This window comes from Thermobia domestica, chromosome 10, assembly GCF_964235325.1.
Source record: "Thermobia domestica chromosome 10, izTheDome1.hap1.1, whole genome shotgun sequence".
NCBI lineage: Eukaryota > Metazoa > Arthropoda > Insecta > Zygentoma > Lepismatidae > Thermobia > Thermobia domestica.
In genome coordinates, this window is record NC_137463.1 from 239,026,779 (window position 1) to 239,045,467 (window position 18,689).

The window sequence follows — 18,689 nt, forward strand, 5'->3', positions numbered from 1 at the left end:
TTTTATTATTATTATTTTCAAATTATTTACAGAATTTTGGAATATAAAGCTCCTGATATGGGAAGAGTAAACAATGTGCAAAGGAGTCGCTCAAAACTTAATTTCCATGGTGTACTTCTAGTCACAAGAAGTAGGACTGCCTAAGAGACTAAATCCGAAAAAATGACCCTAGATCCTTACGAATTCTCTTCAAATCTCACCTAAAGGACAGATCTAACGATACCTTTCTGAAATATTGTGGCTGAGATAAGAGGGGTCAGAAAAAGAATATCTTCCCGTTAGTTTCATTTATTTATTTATTTTAGGAATTTTTCTCTTACTTTTAATATCTATTAAGAGAACAGTGGCTCGCAAGTTGATTGCGCTTATTGGTTGGTTACTTGTCAGAGCGGACAGTATTAGCAATTTGTACAGCTATAATTTTTTTAAACCATGATAAATTTTAGTTATATGGATAATTACATTATTGATTCGATACAGTTATTATTATATATATTCTTTTTTTTTTTTTTAATTTCAGGCTGGTTGTACTGCATTGCAGAGAGCTGCAGCCGATGGGCATCTGGAAGTTGTACGGCAACTCATTAAGTACGGAGCAGATGTCAATTATCAAGACAATGTTGTAAGTAGTAGATGCTTTCACTAAACCGTATCTCAATAATTTTCCCCTCCCTGATTTTACTCTCAACACCTGCAAATTATTAAAGCGTAATCAAAAACACCCAATCCAAAAGCTTCAATAATAATTACAAACTTGATAATAATTTCTAATCGTACAATACTCTGATAACAGCATTACTAGTGTTTAACGAAAAAGAAAAAAATGTCCAAACAGAGAGATAACTATCGATATATACAGGTCAAGTCAAAATGGTAGACCCGACTTCAGGCATTTATTCTGTGAAATGTACTGAACATACAGTGCTAAGAAAGGTAAAAAGTAAGATGAAGGTCTAAATTATGAGCCTCCCTTTCAGCAGCGAAGCTATATGAGACGTGGACCTACAGCTTAACGTGAAATCCGAACCACATGAGCTCTCGCCGAGAATCGAACCGCGATCTTCCACGTCATAGGTGCGTACGCTAACCGCTTAGCCACGAGGGAGCTCTGTCTAAGTTTTCATCAGACATATCCCAAGCCTTCTATGTGAGCACCTCGCGTAACACAGCACACATCAAACCGATAGTCTTTCTCCTGCCAAACAATTTCTAGCATGTTGCGGTCAATTTCAGCTATTCATTTCATGTTCGCTGTTGACCCTTAGTGGTAGATAGTGGAAACACTGCGTGATTTCACTGAATAAGTTTCTGAAATCGGGTGCATTATTTTGACCCGCCCTGTTTATTATCGAACTGAAAAATTATATCCGGATTGCAAATCCACATATATAGCATCTGAGAAAAATGATTTTTCGTAGACCTGGAAATTAATGAAGCACGATAATCGTACCAGGTAGTGTATTATAGTTAAACAGACTGTGAAGTTCTTTTATCAAACTTTACATTCTGACATAGTTGAGTGCTGTGGGAACGATCCCATGTTCGATTCCCGGTAGGGACACTTGGTCGAAAAATTGTGAAAGCTTTTTCAGATCAGCCATCCTGAGTGAGGTTTTCCTGGGTTTTTCTCATTCACACCAGGCAAATCCCGGGATGGTACCTAACACACAGGTCCCAAACTGTTTCTTTCCTTCCCTTTCGTCAGATTGTGTGATCTCCGACAGTCGTCATCTATCATACGTGACAAGCTAACATGACCATAGATGCTGAAAGCCCAGAAATCTAAATCCTAATCCTGATCTTAATAGTTAAGTGCTTACATATGTTACAAACTGTGTATTCAGTGAATCTGTATATGCTCCATCTTAATGTATACACAGATGTAGGCCTATCCATCTCCATGTTCTCAGAACCGTATTTGACATGTTTTACCGTCCCTAAATTAGTGTTGCCCCGTCAAAATTAATAAATACGGTGTAGAAAATTTCATACAATGAAGTGAAAATCGAAAAAATAAAATAAACTGATACATATATCTTCCAGTTTCAGTTAATAAAATTACGATTGATTTAATGTCATTTTGTTAAAGAGAAACTGACCCCAAGAAAATTTGTCATCCCCCAAAACTTGCCGCGCTGGCCTATGGTAGCCGATGCATATTACTTAACATGTTACTGAGCATCTGAGAAGTTGTCATTCGAAAGATTTCCTCCACACTTTCGTTCAATTCTTCATCTATTCTGTGTTGACGATGAGTGACGTGTGGCTTGATTATTCCGCACAATGAGTTGTTTTACTTTGTAAGGTTCAGGTTTCGCGAGGACCACTTCAATTGGGATATTAGAGAACCATGCCCAATAGAGCGACCTGGAAATTGTTCATAACTGAAATGCTGCACGTGACCTTGTACACAGGGATACCAGGCAGAGTTGGTTGTGACCACGAAAGCAGGCTCAATTTACACCATATCGCAATCAGTATCACAACTCAAGTTACACTGATACTCGAACTAGAGATGCGGAAACTTCTCGTGCACTCTGTACAAGTATGTGTCGCGTCGCGACAATTGCAATCAGCAAGAAGTAGTTTATGTTAATCTGAAGATTCCATTGAATTGGGACCAAGTGAAAGTATCAAAATATAATGCGTATTTTTATTATTTTTTTTCTATACCTAAACATTGATGCTGTACGAAATGAAATTTTTTACTTTAACGTCCCACCATTATACCCTTTAGGCTAAAGGAAACTGATGGTTAAGGCAAGTGAATGATGAGGGAACCATCGGTAGAATGAGAATGCGACGATGTTCTTCACTACAAACTTACCTGGCCGGGGATCGAACCAGCAACCCTACACGCCAGAGGTAAGCACTCTTTCACTGAGCCAACGTGCCCTCTTCCTTTATTGCTGTACGATAACCCATTATTTATTAAGATAAAACAGGTACTGAAGTGTACAGTAATTAAGCTTTTCATTATAGCACTAGATGGCAGTATATACGGTATACAGTATGAAATACAGGGCTAGTCCAAAGTTACAATAAAGTCTTAAACTTTAATATTTGTTTAGCTCAGTGGCGTATTTACGATTTTGTTTCGGGGGGACTATCCACATTATCCTGAGTGGGTGTATATGCATACTGGACATATGTACTGTAGGTATACAGTTATTGTATATGCTGTATATAAATTTATCTATTTCGGGTGAGGGGCTTGACCTCGATAGCCACCCGCGTAAATACGCCACTGGTTTAGATAAAACATTGTCCAAAGATAAGACATATGCCAGTTGATAGGTTACATCAAACTGAACAAAATGGCATTCTTGATTTAAATTCTCAGACGAAATTTGTGAAAATCGGGGAAAAGCAAAGTTTATGGCGTTAAAAATTATATCGTTCTTAGTCAATCTGATGCTGGTGATAGTTTAGCTTTTTCTTGAATACCGGTTTTTCGTGGGTCACCCTGTATATAAGGGAAAGGTGGGTAAAACGGTCACCCTAAGGAATTCTAATTTCTTCAATCCTAGAGAAACATGCTAGCAAGTAGATAAAAGTTTTATAATGCACTTCCGTCCTTAAGTTTTAAGATATATGTAAATGAATCTGTTTTGAAGAAGCTTTACGGAGTAATTATTGATAATTTTAAGTCATATAAAATTTCCACTTTACTCAGCCTAGTCGGGCAAAGCGGACACGCTTCCCCACAATGCCAGGTTTTAAGGAGTCAGTAAAGAAAAAACCAATAACATACAGTTTTATTTGTAGAAAATAGGAAGAAAATTTACAAAAATAGATTATGTAAGAAAAATGAAAGCAATATGATCATATAGGCCTACCACAAGCCTACAATTAGATCTCTATTGAAATGTCCTCTTTGGCCTCATTCACGAAAAATTCGCATGAGAAATATGAAAAATATAGCCTAAAATAAAATAGGCCAGCCACAAGTCTATAATGAGAACTATTCTGTATCGTCCCATTAAGCTAGTTATTTTAACATCAAGCCTACCTTAACCTTCAACGTTTGGAACGTTCATCGTAATCAAATGGGTGAGATACAAAAAGAAAAAAAATCCAGTTGGATATTCCTTTAAAGAGCCTAGACCCAATTTCAAACTGTTTCTCGCTACTGTATAGGCCTAATTAGTTTGCTTATTTAAAATAGTTAGGCATAATAATTTCCATTAATAGTCTACAAGCAGCAAAATCATTGTAGAGCAGAATTCACATAGTTTATGTAGGAAATAGTTTTCAATTTAGTCATGATCCGGTGTGAGAACTTATGGACTACAATTTACTTGTTAATCTAGAGGGTTAAAGTGTACCTTTATGTCCAATAGTCATCTATAAAGAGTCCACCTAATCTAAAAGACTGGCAGAAACTGCTATTATAGTGGGTTACCTATAGTAAGAAAATTAGCTAATACTGAATACAGAGAATTCAAATAGAAGCTACCAAAACACCACCTTTCAAAATAGTCAAATGCATTTATTTATTAAGAGTACAAAATAGTTTAATAACTTCTATATTATTTCGATCAATAATATAGACCTAAGTCTATACGAGCGTACCTAGCATTGCAACTATATAATAGGTGAACCGCTGTTTCAACATTATAAGATTAAGCCTAATTTATTACATAATTTAGCATTATGTGGATTAATTGGAAGCGCTGGGCAAAATACCCACACGCACAGTAAGATGGTCACTTTACCCGCCTCTGCTTCTCTCCTTTAGCCTAGTCGGCATAACCGTGGGACGTAAAACTCCGCCTCTGCTTCTGATCAGTTTCTCCGATTGCACGCCTTACTGTACATTTCTTTTTTCAATCTGAACAACAAAACTTAAAAACTACTAAAGAATAGAAAAATTAAGAAGCATTACATTTAATAATAAAAATATTACATTGTCATCAAGTTCTATATAGTTGGAAGAAAATCGTTAAACTAATACTTATCCTTAGATCAACAATAGATGAAAACATGTTTTTCTTCATACAAGCAGAACAACAATTGCGTCTGGCGTCTTTGTCGTCTAGAACTACAATGGCAACTAGCGCAACTGATTGGGCCTACTTGCGACAGATGCCAGACATATACAGGCGAGAAAAGTGCTGATGACCACTTTACCCGCCCTGGCCAGTTTATACTCCCTTTCCATAGACACAGCATTGTATATATATATAATGCTGTGTATGAGAAATATATTGTTGAATATTTGTAGTTGTTTCATTTTTTCTAACAAAAACGCACATGCTAAGTGCAACGTATGGATAGCTTTCCCAATAAACTGATGTCTTGTTTGCCCCCCATACTTTACCTTTTTTTTTTTTTTTTTTTTTTTGTAATACGATATGAAAGAGAGAAACATTTACTAACATTCCCTCGTATATTTTCTTCGAAACGAACGTCCCCTAAAACTTGCAGTCCTGGATGCCTAAATACGACCATGCAAATCCTCCTTGCCATGTTCCAGAGCATCTGAGGAGTTGTCGTTCGAAAGGCTTCCTCCTCACTTTTGCGCAGTTCTTCATCTATTCTATACCCACAATGAGACACATCTGACTTCATTATTAACCACAATGACCTGCTTTTTACTGATTTTCTTCCTTTTTTCAAAATAAATTTAATATTAGTTAAATTTAAACGGATTATTATTTTTTTAAAATAAATATAGATCACAAAATTTGATTTTCTCGAAGAAAGATACATTTTAAATTGATCTAAAGCAAGGGCCGCGGTGGCTCAGTGGTAGATCGTTCACCTCTGGTGCTTGGGATTCTTGGTTCGATCCCAGCTCGCGCCATGTGAACTTTGTGGTGGACAAACACCGTTTGCGTGGAATTTCTAGGGGTTCTCCTGTATTCTCCCACTTTCTTCATTCCAACATTTCATTCATTATTTCATCATCACCGTCTCCTTTAGCCTAGCCGGCATAACCGTGGGACGTAAAACTTAAAGATTTAATTTTCATCTCATTTTGATCTAAAGAAATCAGTAAAAAATTAAAATATTAAAATATTGTTTCATTTCAAATAAAATAGTAAAATAATTCTCCATCTAAATTAGAGCTACAAAAAAAAAAAAAAAGATTATATTCGACGCCGTTAAGACGGAATCTTTCCATTGATAAATTACTTATTGAAAGTCATTCTCTGGAGCTTCTCAGATTGTAGTATTAGTACATACGTCCATTATTCTACAGGACGACTCTTGAATGGAAGCGAATATTTGATATATTTATTTTTCGCAATAGATAACTTAGATGGAGCTCGTTAATATGTTAACGGCTAATGGGGACTCTAACAGTGGCTATCGATGTCACATTTAAAAATATATAACATTTCCTAGCTTGTATGCAACCTGCAAAGTTGCAAAGAAATGTTGGTTACCTATAATAAAAGGAATTTTTGGACAGGTGGCTATCTTTATCCTGTTTCAAATCGATATTATTTCCTAGCTTCTATACAACCTTCGCAGTAGCAAAGAAATGTTGGTTGCCTATAATAAAAGGGAGTTTGGAAAAGTCACTACGTAGCCTATATTCTGTTTAAAATCTATAACATTTCCTAGCTTCTATACAACCTCCGCAGTAGCAAAGAAATGTTGGTTGCCTAGAATAAAAGGGAGTGTGGAAAAGTCGCTACGTAGCCTATATTCTGTTTAAAATCTATAACATTTCCTAGCTTCTATACAACCTCCGCAGTAGCAAAGAAATGTTGGTTGCCTAGAATAAAAGGGAGTTTGGAAAAGTCGCTACGTAGCCTATATTCTGTTTAAAATCTATAACATTTCCTAGCTTCTATACAACCTCCGCAGTAGCAAAGAAATGTTGGTTGCCTAGAATAAAAGGGAGTGTGGAAAAGTCGCTACGTAGTAGGGATGGCCAATTGCGGAATTTTTACTTTCCGGAATCCGGAAAGTAAAATCGGAAAATTCCGGAATTCAGAAAAATTTCGGATTTCGGAAAAATTCCGGAATTCAGAAAAATTCCGGATTTCGGAAAAAATTCGGAATTCGGAAAAATTCCGGATTTCGGAAAAATTCCGGAATTCAGAAAAATTCCGGATTTCAGAAATTTCAGAAAAACTGAGATAAACAACTTGATAGAATGAAGATATCATACGTAGTTTTCCAGAAAATCGTGAGAAACGAATTTTTATGAAGTTAAAATATGCGTCGCTTGTTGCCAGTGTGATGCAATTGATAACTTTTATGCTGGAATAGTCTTATTATTATTATTAATCGTTTATGTACTGTAAAAGAAAAATATAAACCGTTAAGTAGTAGATTTTATCTGTTGTTTTTTGATATCTTCTAACAGTAATAACAAACTGCTTGTAAATACGCAATGATTATCAAGGACAATGGCATATTAATGTAAGGACTACTCTGCAGACTAGCAATAAACAATAACAGATAAACAATAGTTGCAAAAAAAAAAAGTAACTAACTTGGGCATGTCAGAATGTTCGCGAGAATATAGGGACGCATTGAGACTAGCAAAGAGCGTTGTGTTATTATTACTCAAAGGGCCGTACGATGGAGGCATTAACGCTAATGTTAATGGCACTAATGAGCACTTACTTGCTCTAACGGTTAACCTCATTTTTGATATGATTCTTAGAAGCGGGCGTGTTGGCATGCAGTTAGAAGACATATCCATTATTTAAAAAGCACACGTTATCTGTGGAGTACTAACGATTTGCGTCACTATCGAACACTAACATAGCACTAGCGACGTTTAAAGTCGAAATTGGAGTCTGACATAAGTGGCTTGTCAACTTCACGGACATTATATTTTCCTTGAATGCGAGAATTTTGCGCCCGGGAAATTTGCGCCCTACCACAAAAATAGGAAAAAATGCGCTCGCAATATATTTGCACTGGGATGTTTGCGCCCTACCGCAAAAAAAGGGGAAAATGCGCCGGCTATATATTTGCACTGGGATGTTAGCGCCCTACAATTCAACTTATTTTTGTATTGTATAAAGTAACTTCCACTCAGTGAGTCTCAGTGAGTTACTCCATCCGTTACAATATTCCGAACAAATGAAAAAAATACAATTTGAGTTCACTAAAGGGTAATCCATACAAATACAATTTTTCATTATACTACAAAATTTACAATAAAAGTATAAATGACTGATATATAATTATTTATTAATATAATCAAAGAATATAATTTAATCTACAAAAGGCTGTTTGGCTCTACCCAGATATCTCTGTTCACAATCCTTGCGAGTTGTTTGGCTTTTTAGGACACAAAATATAGAAAAGAAAATGTAAAGTGAATGTAAAATCAGTTCATTAATATTATCAAGAAAACTATGTACAGTGTGTTTACTTGTTGGAATTACACTTCAAACACACAATTGCGTCTTTCAGAAAAAATGTTCCGGGGGGCACACTTAGTATTCCGGAGGGGGTCACTGCTGGTACTATTCTATTTATTATTATATTATATACGTATTATTTTGGTCTCCTCCGAGGGGGCACTTTGAGAACTTTGGGGAAGCCAGTCTTCCCCCAAAATCATCTCTGGAAGAAGCAGTGATTGCGTTGATCCGTTGTTCTTTTGGCTTATATTGAAGTTTATTGTCCCCTTATATAGCCACAATGAAAATAAATCACAAATGGCATGGTTGTGGGGGGAGGATTGTTTATGCTGTAATGTCAGCCCCTCCGAGCAAATGCGTAAGCTCCAATAGGTTCTTTTATTTCGCAGGGCTCAAACTTCCCGGTGGAGGTACGTTGCAGGCGCAATTTTCCCTGTTCTTGAGGTAGGGCGCAAATTTCCCAGACGCAAAATTCTCGACACCGTTCGAATGACCTCGGAAGACTATATCTTTTTCAATACTTTTTTATATTTTTTTACTCGAGATTTCTTCATAGCTTCTTATTAAAATACTTACTAATATATCCTCATTTTATTGTCCTAACCAATCAATATGGGAATGTTGTCAGTAAAATATTTAGATTGATCGAGCCTCTGGTGTGTAACCACAGTATTTCATATCATCCCTCCATTAGAAATCTTGGCTAAACGAACCAATATATGTTGCCAATAAAATAGTTTAGAATGATTGAGCCCCTGGTAAATAACCACAGTATTTCGTGACAGACCCCCCCCCCTTCCTATTACCATATACTAGCTACGTGCCTGACTCAGCTAATTCTCTACATTCTTTACCAAGCACACATTTTTAAAGCGGAAAATGCTCTCTAAATACCTAAGCTCATTATTTTCAGCAGATGCACAAATTGGGTAACATTCTATTTCATGAATGTTATATATGTCGATTACTGGAAACCGTTTCTCGCTATCTATTACCATATTTACTATATAATGATTAACGTTAAAACCGGAAATGGTTGATTTGTACCGCTTCCGGTTTGAATATTACATTCATCAGGGAACTTGATTCTTAAATATTGACTCTGTACATCGTGGCCAAAATTGATGGTAATCCATCAGATAGTTCTTGAGACTGTTTGTTTCACTGACTTACAGAATGAATATATGGCTATAGAGTTTTGATAAACTAAATTCGTTAATGAGTGATGATGGAACAAATATAAGAAAGGGAACCAAGAGTAGGCCTACCACCGGAAAAATTTTCGAACACAAAATTAGCCATCGAAAACCCACATGTCCTGGGTTAGAATACCATAGATGAAAACTCTACCACTGAGTCATCAATCACCCGCTTATTAGTTTCATTAATGATTATATTAATATAAATTAATGAATGCCTGCTTATGTTAATTATTGAACAATTACATTGTATACTTCGTAAAGTCAAAAATTATAAATTTGTATTTACTGTACATACAGTGAGCACAGAAAGTGTTCGTACACCTATGCTATTGAAACGAGAATGCCTGCGAAAAAGAAACAGAAAATTTAAGAAGTGTAATAACACACACAATATGAATAATGAAAACTAAGCTTTATGAATATATCAATAAAGAACCACGAAGACAAGTTTAATGGTCAGAAAGTAAATAAATTCCGTAGAAAGTGTATAGAGTAGACGCAAAAAGAGATCGTACACCTGACATACGAATACGAAACAAAGATACCACAACTGGGGTTCACTAGTATTCACCTGATTATACACCTCTGTATAGCATGACGAATAACAGAATGAGTTTAGTTGTGAATAGGAGTGAAAAAACTGCACGGTGGGCTGTCAAAATGGGAAGCAACAAATGAGGAGAAACAAATGAGGAGACAAGAAAAGTAATTATTAAATTGCATAAGAGAGGTAAATCTTTGAAAAAGATAGCAAACCTTTCAGACAGACCTCGTTCAACAGTACAAACAATAATTGCGATGTATAATGTTTTCTATCACTGTGCGAAAAAAAAAAAAAAAAAAAAAACTGGAAGACCAAGAGTGTTGAGTGAACAAGATAAACGTTACATTATTAGGGAAAGAAAAAAGGTTTCGAAAAGTAGTGCTGTGCAATTGGCAACGGATCTGGAAACACGCGGTGTTAAAGTATCAGCCAGTACAGTGCGGAATATTTGCAGGGTATCATGGTCGGATAGCCAGGAAAATGTTATGGGTGAACAAGATAAATCGTATAAAGAGACTAAAGTTTGAAAAAGAGTATAAAGATAAGGGATCAGGCTTCTTTCTGGAATAGGGTCATATTTTCGGACGAAAGTAAATTTAATCTTATCGAATCCAATGGGAGGCGTATGGTATGACGCAAGGTGAATACAGAGATGAATCCTCAAAATCTCGTCCCTAAAGTAAGACACGGAGGAGGGTCCGTGCTCGTCTGGGGTTGTATGAGTGCCTCAAGAGTGGGTCGTCTCCACTTTATCGATGGAGTGATGATCCACAAAGTGTATATTAACATATTAAAGGAAAATCTCCATACTAGTGCGCAGAAAACAATTTATTGTTCAGCAAGGCAACAACTCCAAACATACAGCGGAAAATACTCGATTTTGGCTACTCTATAATACCTTGAAACAGCTTCGCACACCTCCCCAATCCCCAGACATGAACCCCATAGAACATCTATGGTCTGTTCTGGAGGCAAGAATCAGAAGGCACAGCTTCTCTATTAAAGAAGACCTGAGAAAAGCTATTCAAGAAGAATGGGACATAATCAGCCCCGAAGCTACAGAACTACGAACTACTACAGGTGAAATCAATGCCACGAAGACTACAGACAATCATTAACGCACAGGGTAATCCCACAAAATATTAAATAACGTAATATAATTTATAAGCATTAATTCAATCATAAGTGTACGGTGACTTTTTGTGTTTACAAAAAAGGAATTCTCTCTTTTCTTCTGAACAAAACAGTGATTGTCTTTGTTTGGCCTTTCTCTTGTATATAGAAATAAAATGTATGAATGTGTAGTCTTAATTCTGGTTATATATATATTTTCCACCTCCCGTTCTCATGCTAGCTGTTTTCAATATGAAGTATGCATGGTGTACGAGCACTTTCTGCGCTCAGTGTAGGTATGTTGACAATAAGCGAATGTTATTAGAATATTTGTTGAGATTTCTTTTCCTTCACTGCCTTTCGCCTGGTTAAAAAGTAGTTTGCAGTGCTTTGGAGCAGCTGCAGGTGGGAAAGCGATAATGTTTGAGACATACCGGCGACTTTTTTGTGTGTGAAAATAAGACCTTCCTCATAAAGCAGTAAATAACTGCAGTAGCAATTGTCTACGTAAGTGATAAAGACATATCCAACTACAAGAAACTAATACAGTATATATATTCATTATTGTGTTTCTCTTTTAACAGCTACTAGCTAGGGATTGCCAATTCCAGAATTTTTACTTTCCGGAATCCGGAAAGTAAAATCGGAAAAATTCCGATTTTTTTCTAAATTCCGTTTTTTTTTCCGAATGTCGGAATTTATCTGAATTCCGGAATTTTTCTGAATTCCGGAATTTTTCCGAATTCCGGATTTTTTTCTGAATTCCGGAATTTTTCCGAAATCCGGAATTTTTCTGAATTCCGGATTTTTTTCTGAATTCCGGAATTTTTCCGAATTCCGGATTTTTTCCGAATTCCGGAATTTTTCCGAAATCCGGATTTTTTCCGAAATCCGGAATTTTTCCGAATTCCGGAAAGTAAATTTTCCGATTCCGGAAAACAAAATTTCCGGAATCCGGATTCCGGAAAATTTTGGCCATCCCTACTACGTAGCCTATATTCTGTTTAAAATCTATAACATTTCCTAGCTTCTATACAATCTCCGCAGTAGCAAAGAAATTTTGGTTGCCTATAATAAAAGGAAATTATCCTTAAGTGGACATGACGATGAAAGAAGAAAAGTACAAAAAACCAAGCACCAACCTGTGCTAACTGTCCGCTACAAACTAGTCGTGCATCGTTGTGATCCACACATTTTACGTTGGTTCTGTCTTCACAGATGACTTATATGTTGTACGTCTTCTGAAGTAAATTCATTAAACATTAGTCTTTCTTTCTGAATTAACAGATTTTACCTGTAAATTTTAATAAATAAAAGTGTCCCCTTATTTTTAATCTGCACAATATAATGACATCTTATCATTCTTTAATGAAGAATGATAGAATGTGTGGGTAAAATATACGCCGCGTGTTTGCTCTCAGGGTCTTGAATTGAGAAAGATACATAGATAACACTGTATTTGTGTTTTGCCAACTCAAAATTCTATATCAACCAGTTGCTTTAATCAAGGTCAGTTATATCGATGTTGAATTAAGTCTTTCACCCGTTAAGGAAACGTTTCTAAAATGCTTGAAATAAATCTGATCGAAGATGACACTACTGGAATTGGAGTTTGTTAACCACAGTTAACCCGAAAACTTTGAAACAGAGATACAAACATGGTACACAAGCTTGGGCACCGACCGATCTTTGAGAGGTAAAAGGGTTCCGGGCAGTGTTTCTTCCAGGCATGTGTTTTTCGGGGGCCGGAGCTCTGAGAATGCCCCCTTCCCGGACGAGACTAAAATAATACGTATATAATATAATAATAAATAAAAAAGTACCAGCACTGCCCCACGGAATACTACGTGTGCCTCCCAGGAACACTTTTTCTGAAAGAGCGACTGGTTCTGGGCCTTCCCAAAGTTAGCTTGGGCTCCTAGGATCTGAATATCTTTCCTTGGATCTTAGCTTGGAAATCTGAAAACGAAACACACAAAACCAAAACTCCCTCTTACTCCGAAAGTTACACAGAAATCGGCACCATTGTATACAAGGCTTAGTACGTTCAGAAAGTGTGCTAACATTTCATCTTTGTATTTTATATATTTACATTAGATTCAAATGCCTATCTTCAAGTACAAACAGGTGTACGGTAGCGCCACTAGTAAGATTTCAGTAAAAATTCACTTCGAATTTATTTGCTTTCATTTATGTCTCCCTGGAACATTGAACAGGATAGAGAATAATTAGGCCCTATAATACCAAGTATTTTCATATCTATTTTGCACAACATTGAAGGATCAGCAGATTCTGTAAAATAGCAGCATATCGGTCAGGAGCCCTGCCTCAACCCCCCCCCCCCCACACACACACAAAAAGTTGTTAGCCAATAAGTGAGCCTGCTAGTTCTGCATTGTCAGTTGTAGCTTGTGGATAAATTAGTCACACGCAGTGTTTGTAGTTTGAGGGAAATTTCTCTAATTTAGGGAAATTTTGTAGGTAAATTTAGCAAAAAGGTATTTTTCGAATAAAATGTGAAAATCCAGGGAAATTCTCGGGTTGATTGAGTTGGTTTTGAGTTTAAAGTCCCTTTCAGCAGCGAGGCTATATGAGACGGGACCTACTGATTAACGTGCTCCCGCCGAGAATCGAATCCGGATCTCCCACGCCAAAGGCGCGTACCCTAACCGCTTAGTTACGAAGGAGCTCAAAATGCTCGGGCTAATGGATTGACCAGCATAAATGCTTAAATTTTTCTTTGCTCTTGAGAAATAAATCAGCACAGTGGCAATAGTATGTGTGTTTGTCTATTTAAAGTAGCATAGTTTGCACCCATTCTTGGCTGGGTGTATTTGTGTGTATTTTTTTTTTTTAAGTGAAGGAAAAAGTAAAAAAAATAGAAGCAAAAACAAAACAAATGTGGTTGGCACTTCCTTTAATATAGTTAAATTAATCTTAGGACATAATTTCAGTCTAAGGAATTAGACACTCAACAAACTAGGGAAAAGTTGATAAGAAAAGGGAAAAATTGTGAGTCGAGGAAAATTTTCCTAAGGAAATCTACGAACACTGGTCACATGTAGTCTTTGGGAAACAAAAAGGACAAGTTTCTTCGGAGGCTTTCCTGCAATGACAAACTCTTCTGATTTCTAGTAATGGCTACTGATTTCGTTCTTGATTCATAGATTAGTGAAACGTCATTGCTTGCTTGTAATATTATAATATTTCTGTGTGTTCTTTTGTGATAAGTACCAAATACTACTTCGTAAAGCTGCCAACAGTCTTCGTTCTTGCCTAATTTAATCATCTAAGCTTGCTACGTCATAATTTATTGTATTTGGATACATCTATCGTTTGGCAATGTGGAATATATATATACCTATTAAAACTCAGACTATTTTAGTAAGTAATATTTTCAAAGGAATAATAACAATGCTAAATAATTACTCAGTACCTTTTAGTTGTTTTCTTATACAGTAAAACTTGCCTTTAGCGTCATCGAACGGGACTCGCAAAAATTTCCGTTAAAGATTACGGTTAACAAAGGTAGACCTATGCATGAAAAATGAATGAATGAATGAAACGAATCTGTAAGTTTTACGTCCCACGGTTATGCCGGTTAGACTAAAGGAGACGGTGATTATGAGAAATGAATGAAATGGTGGAATGAAGAAAGTGGGAGTAAACGGGAGAACCCCGAGGAAACCCACGAGTACGGTGTTTCTCCACTCGGCGCGAGCTGGGATCGAACCAGGGACCCCAAGCACCAGAGGTGAACGGTCTACCACTGATATGCATGAAAAAGTGCATGCATATAATGGACATACTCAGATAAAATAAGTTGCTGTACGTACCTTAGTCAATTTACATTATTTATTGCTAATACGAATTTAACATGCAAAGCTTACAATGAACAGAAACAATACTGTACACACATTAACTTGATTTTTCCAATAGTCAAGGAGAGTTTTCTGTACAGACCGTTACTTGTCTGCTCAACTTTCCACGGAGACTTAGACCCCGGCTATTTGTAGCGATCGCAAAGCGCATTTATTGCTCATGCGTAAGCTTGAAATACGCTGACCATGTATTTAAATCTGAGCGGCTAAACATGAACGCGAAAGCAATAAAATTGCTGAGAAAACGCCGGCTCCAGCGTATTTGGTGCGGGTCGGAACAATAGACCGCCTGCTGTTTAAAAGATTTCAAAAGGAATGACAGAAAGGAAAGACGTGTTGCCAGGCAAGGGGATTGTAGCAAGAAACAGCTGCTTGGAAGACGCTTTGTGCAGAGATTGGAACTCTGCTGTTATAAAGTATGTGTGTGTATAACAAAAGAAAATTCACAAAAATAGAAGGAAATTCCGAAAATTAGCTAATCACAGAAAAATCTATGTAACACAATAGGGTGATTTCTCGTGATACACTTGATTGACACTTAGCTGGTGCCATGGTAATCTATAAGCAAAATATTTGGCTTTAGGCAAAAGATGACACAACGAAATAACTTGAATTTGAGCCCCTATCTCCGAAGCTCGAACTCCACCCCCAAACAGACAACAACAAGTGTAATCACAAAGAAAAATTTTCAGTTGTGTTTGAAAACGTGTCCTGTGTACATATCCAGTCATGGTTAGTGTGTTTAACACAGAGGCGTTTATAATCGAAATACAAAATAGGCCATGCCTATATGATTTAAGAGATCTGAACTACATGAATCGTGACTTAAAAATAAAAATGTGGAGAGAAGTGGCTGCGATATTTGTTCCAGACTGGGAGGGAATGGAACGGAATTCTCAGAATGAAGAAAGTAAGAATATTCTTATTTTATGATTTCATTTAATACTGTTAAGTAGAGCTACATCGAGCCAAATTGTATGTTCACTATGAATAATAATAATAATAATAATAATAATAATAATAATAATAATAATAATAATAATAATAATAATAATAATAATAATAATAATAATAATAATAATAATAAATACTTTGTTAAAGTTGTGCCAACTTCCAATATACCTAATATATACCAAACCTTAAGGCGCAACAGCTCGAAAGGGCCAGGGTCGGCTATGCGTCATTTTATGGGGTGGATATGTTAGATGATGGAACAATTGCCCTTAGATGGTCTAAACCATAAATGTGTGCACAGTAGAAAGGCGGAAAATGCCACCTCTAATAGTTTGGTACTTAGGTATATCGAAAATGTTTTAAACAGCAAAGACCATAATTTTAAATTGGGATTCAATACATCTTATTCTCTTTCTAGTCTTTGAAATGACCGAAAAACTACGTTGCCTAATTACTTCGAAACTTAGTTTTGTAAAACAAACACATAATGTTTCAGTTTCCAGACATTTCTTTCCATGCAGCTTAGAAATATTCCTGGGAAAGATATGTTTATTTTATTTTATTTATTTATTTTAACTGTAACTGCTCGTGTTTTATCAACTTTGTTCTGAAACTGAAAATAAGGTGCTAAAATTGGTAGAGAGTAGGAATTTCAGAAGAAGCCAAAATCATGAGAGGAAAAAAAATTAAAAGATTAAACCAGAGAATTGGTTAAAAATATCATGATGTAAATTTTATAGTTGGTGGCTTGGAATTTAGCGGTCCTTTCAGCACCGAAGCTATACAAGATGTGAACCTACAGTTTAAGGTGGAATCTAAACTACTTTTATGCGCTGAAACTTTTCAATTATCTCCCACAGGATTCGAATCCGGAACCCCATTCTCCAAAGGCACGTGCATAGCTAGTAAAGTATAAAGTAGTGTAAATGTTGGAATTTATTGATTGGGGTCTAATATTTGTTTTCGATACAGGGGATATCTTTAAAAACAAATGCCTCTTGCTCCGTCTCTTTCGACTATATCAGCGAGACTACATCAGACGTGAACTACAGCTCAACGTGGGACCCTAACCACATAAGCTCCTGCCTAGAATCGAATCCAGGTCTACCACTTCTGGCGCGGGAAATGAAAAGAAAAGACCTGGAAACCCTGACTGGCTCATAGTATGATTTACAACTTTGGTGAAACTAAAATTACCGTGTAGCCACTTAGGCCGCGTTCACTGTGGGGGGTAACGCTTTGTCGACTAGCCTAGTACTAACACTTAACACGATTTTCGTCAATAAATTCATGGAACTGTGAAACATTTCCCTTTAACACAAGTTGCCGTTTAATAAGGGGTCCGTTAAAAACAGGTTTTACTGTATCAGTACAACGTCCCACGAGTACCGAGGCTAAGGGAGACGATGATAATGAGATGGTTGATGATGCTGAAATGAACAAAGCAAGAAGCTGAAGAACCTCGAGAAAAAGGATGCCCACGGTGTTTGTGCACCACAAAGATCAATGGCCCAGCCAAAACCCAGAGATAGCCTTAGATCGATCCAGGGACCCCACAAACCAGCACTGAGTATTCAGTCATTTCTAACTGTTCAATCGTTTCTCCGTGATGTAATCACAAACAACATGCAAGATCGCTTTCAATGTGAAGAAACAAATGATAGAAAATGCTCCCTTCTTCCCTTAAAACAGGAATTCTAGAAAAAAAAAAACGCTGGAACACTTATCGACTTACTTTTAGTGAGGAGTTCATATACCAACTCATTTTCGTAACATGACAGGATCTTCAGATACAAAAATTTTAGCATAAATTTTGACTCCCGATTTCTCCCCTTAGGATACGCACTTTAATCAAAGTAACATAATAAAAATTTCAGTTCAAAGTTTGTGATAACTATATCCAAAATTTAGTTTTAAACGGTTTAATCGTTTTCCCGTGATGCAATTAGGAACAACATTTTTTTTTTATTTTTATATGATAGATATAGAAAATGAAATGAAAATTAAAGTTTTCAGTTTAACCTCCTATGATTAAGCCCTTTAGGATAAATGAGACGAGGATTAAGGAAAATGAATGACAATAGAAGAATAGGTGGAATGAGAATATGGGAGGAAACGGGAAAACCCCGAGAAAACCCACGGACACGATGTTGTCCATCACAAACTTACTTGGCCGGGTATCGAACCAAGGTATAACGATATTGTGTATTTTTCATGTAATCTTAAACATTATCTCTTGTATTTACGGGCAATATGTGCTATTGAAGTATGCACAAGCTAGTTAAAAGAAGAAGAGGAAAATATAAAAGGAAATAGAATTAATTTCCTTCTAATATAATTATTGATGTTATGTTAACATGGTAATCTGACGATATGTGTTAGTGGTCGTCATAGAAACGAGAAACATAAAATATATAACAGAGGATCCATCTTGTAGAATCAACATATATGTTATTTAAAAGGTGTAAATGTTAGGGATGGCCACATTTTTCGAAAACACTTTTTCGAAAAATGGCTTTTTCGAAAACGAATTTTTTTCGAAAAACGAAAAACGGAAATTTTTTTAAAAAAGCAAATAACGAAGAAACGAAAAATGAAATTTCCGAAAATCGAAAAACAGATTTTTCGAAAAAGGCCATCCCTAGTAAATGTT

General features: G+C 36.3%; 1 protein-coding gene across 2 annotated transcripts in view; it reads left to right on the plus strand.

Moving 5' to 3' along the window:
- dgo (ankyrin repeat domain containing protein 6 diego) overlaps positions 1–18,689 on the plus strand; it is a 171,294-nt gene that overhangs the window by 77,804 nt on the left and 74,801 nt on the right. For both annotated transcript variants that reach the window (XM_081729400.1, XM_081729398.1), the window contains exon 4: positions 521–622. In XM_081729400.1, the coding sequence (XP_081585526.1) occupies positions 521–622 (102 nt within the window). The remainder of the gene's footprint in view (positions 1–520; positions 623–18,689) is intronic.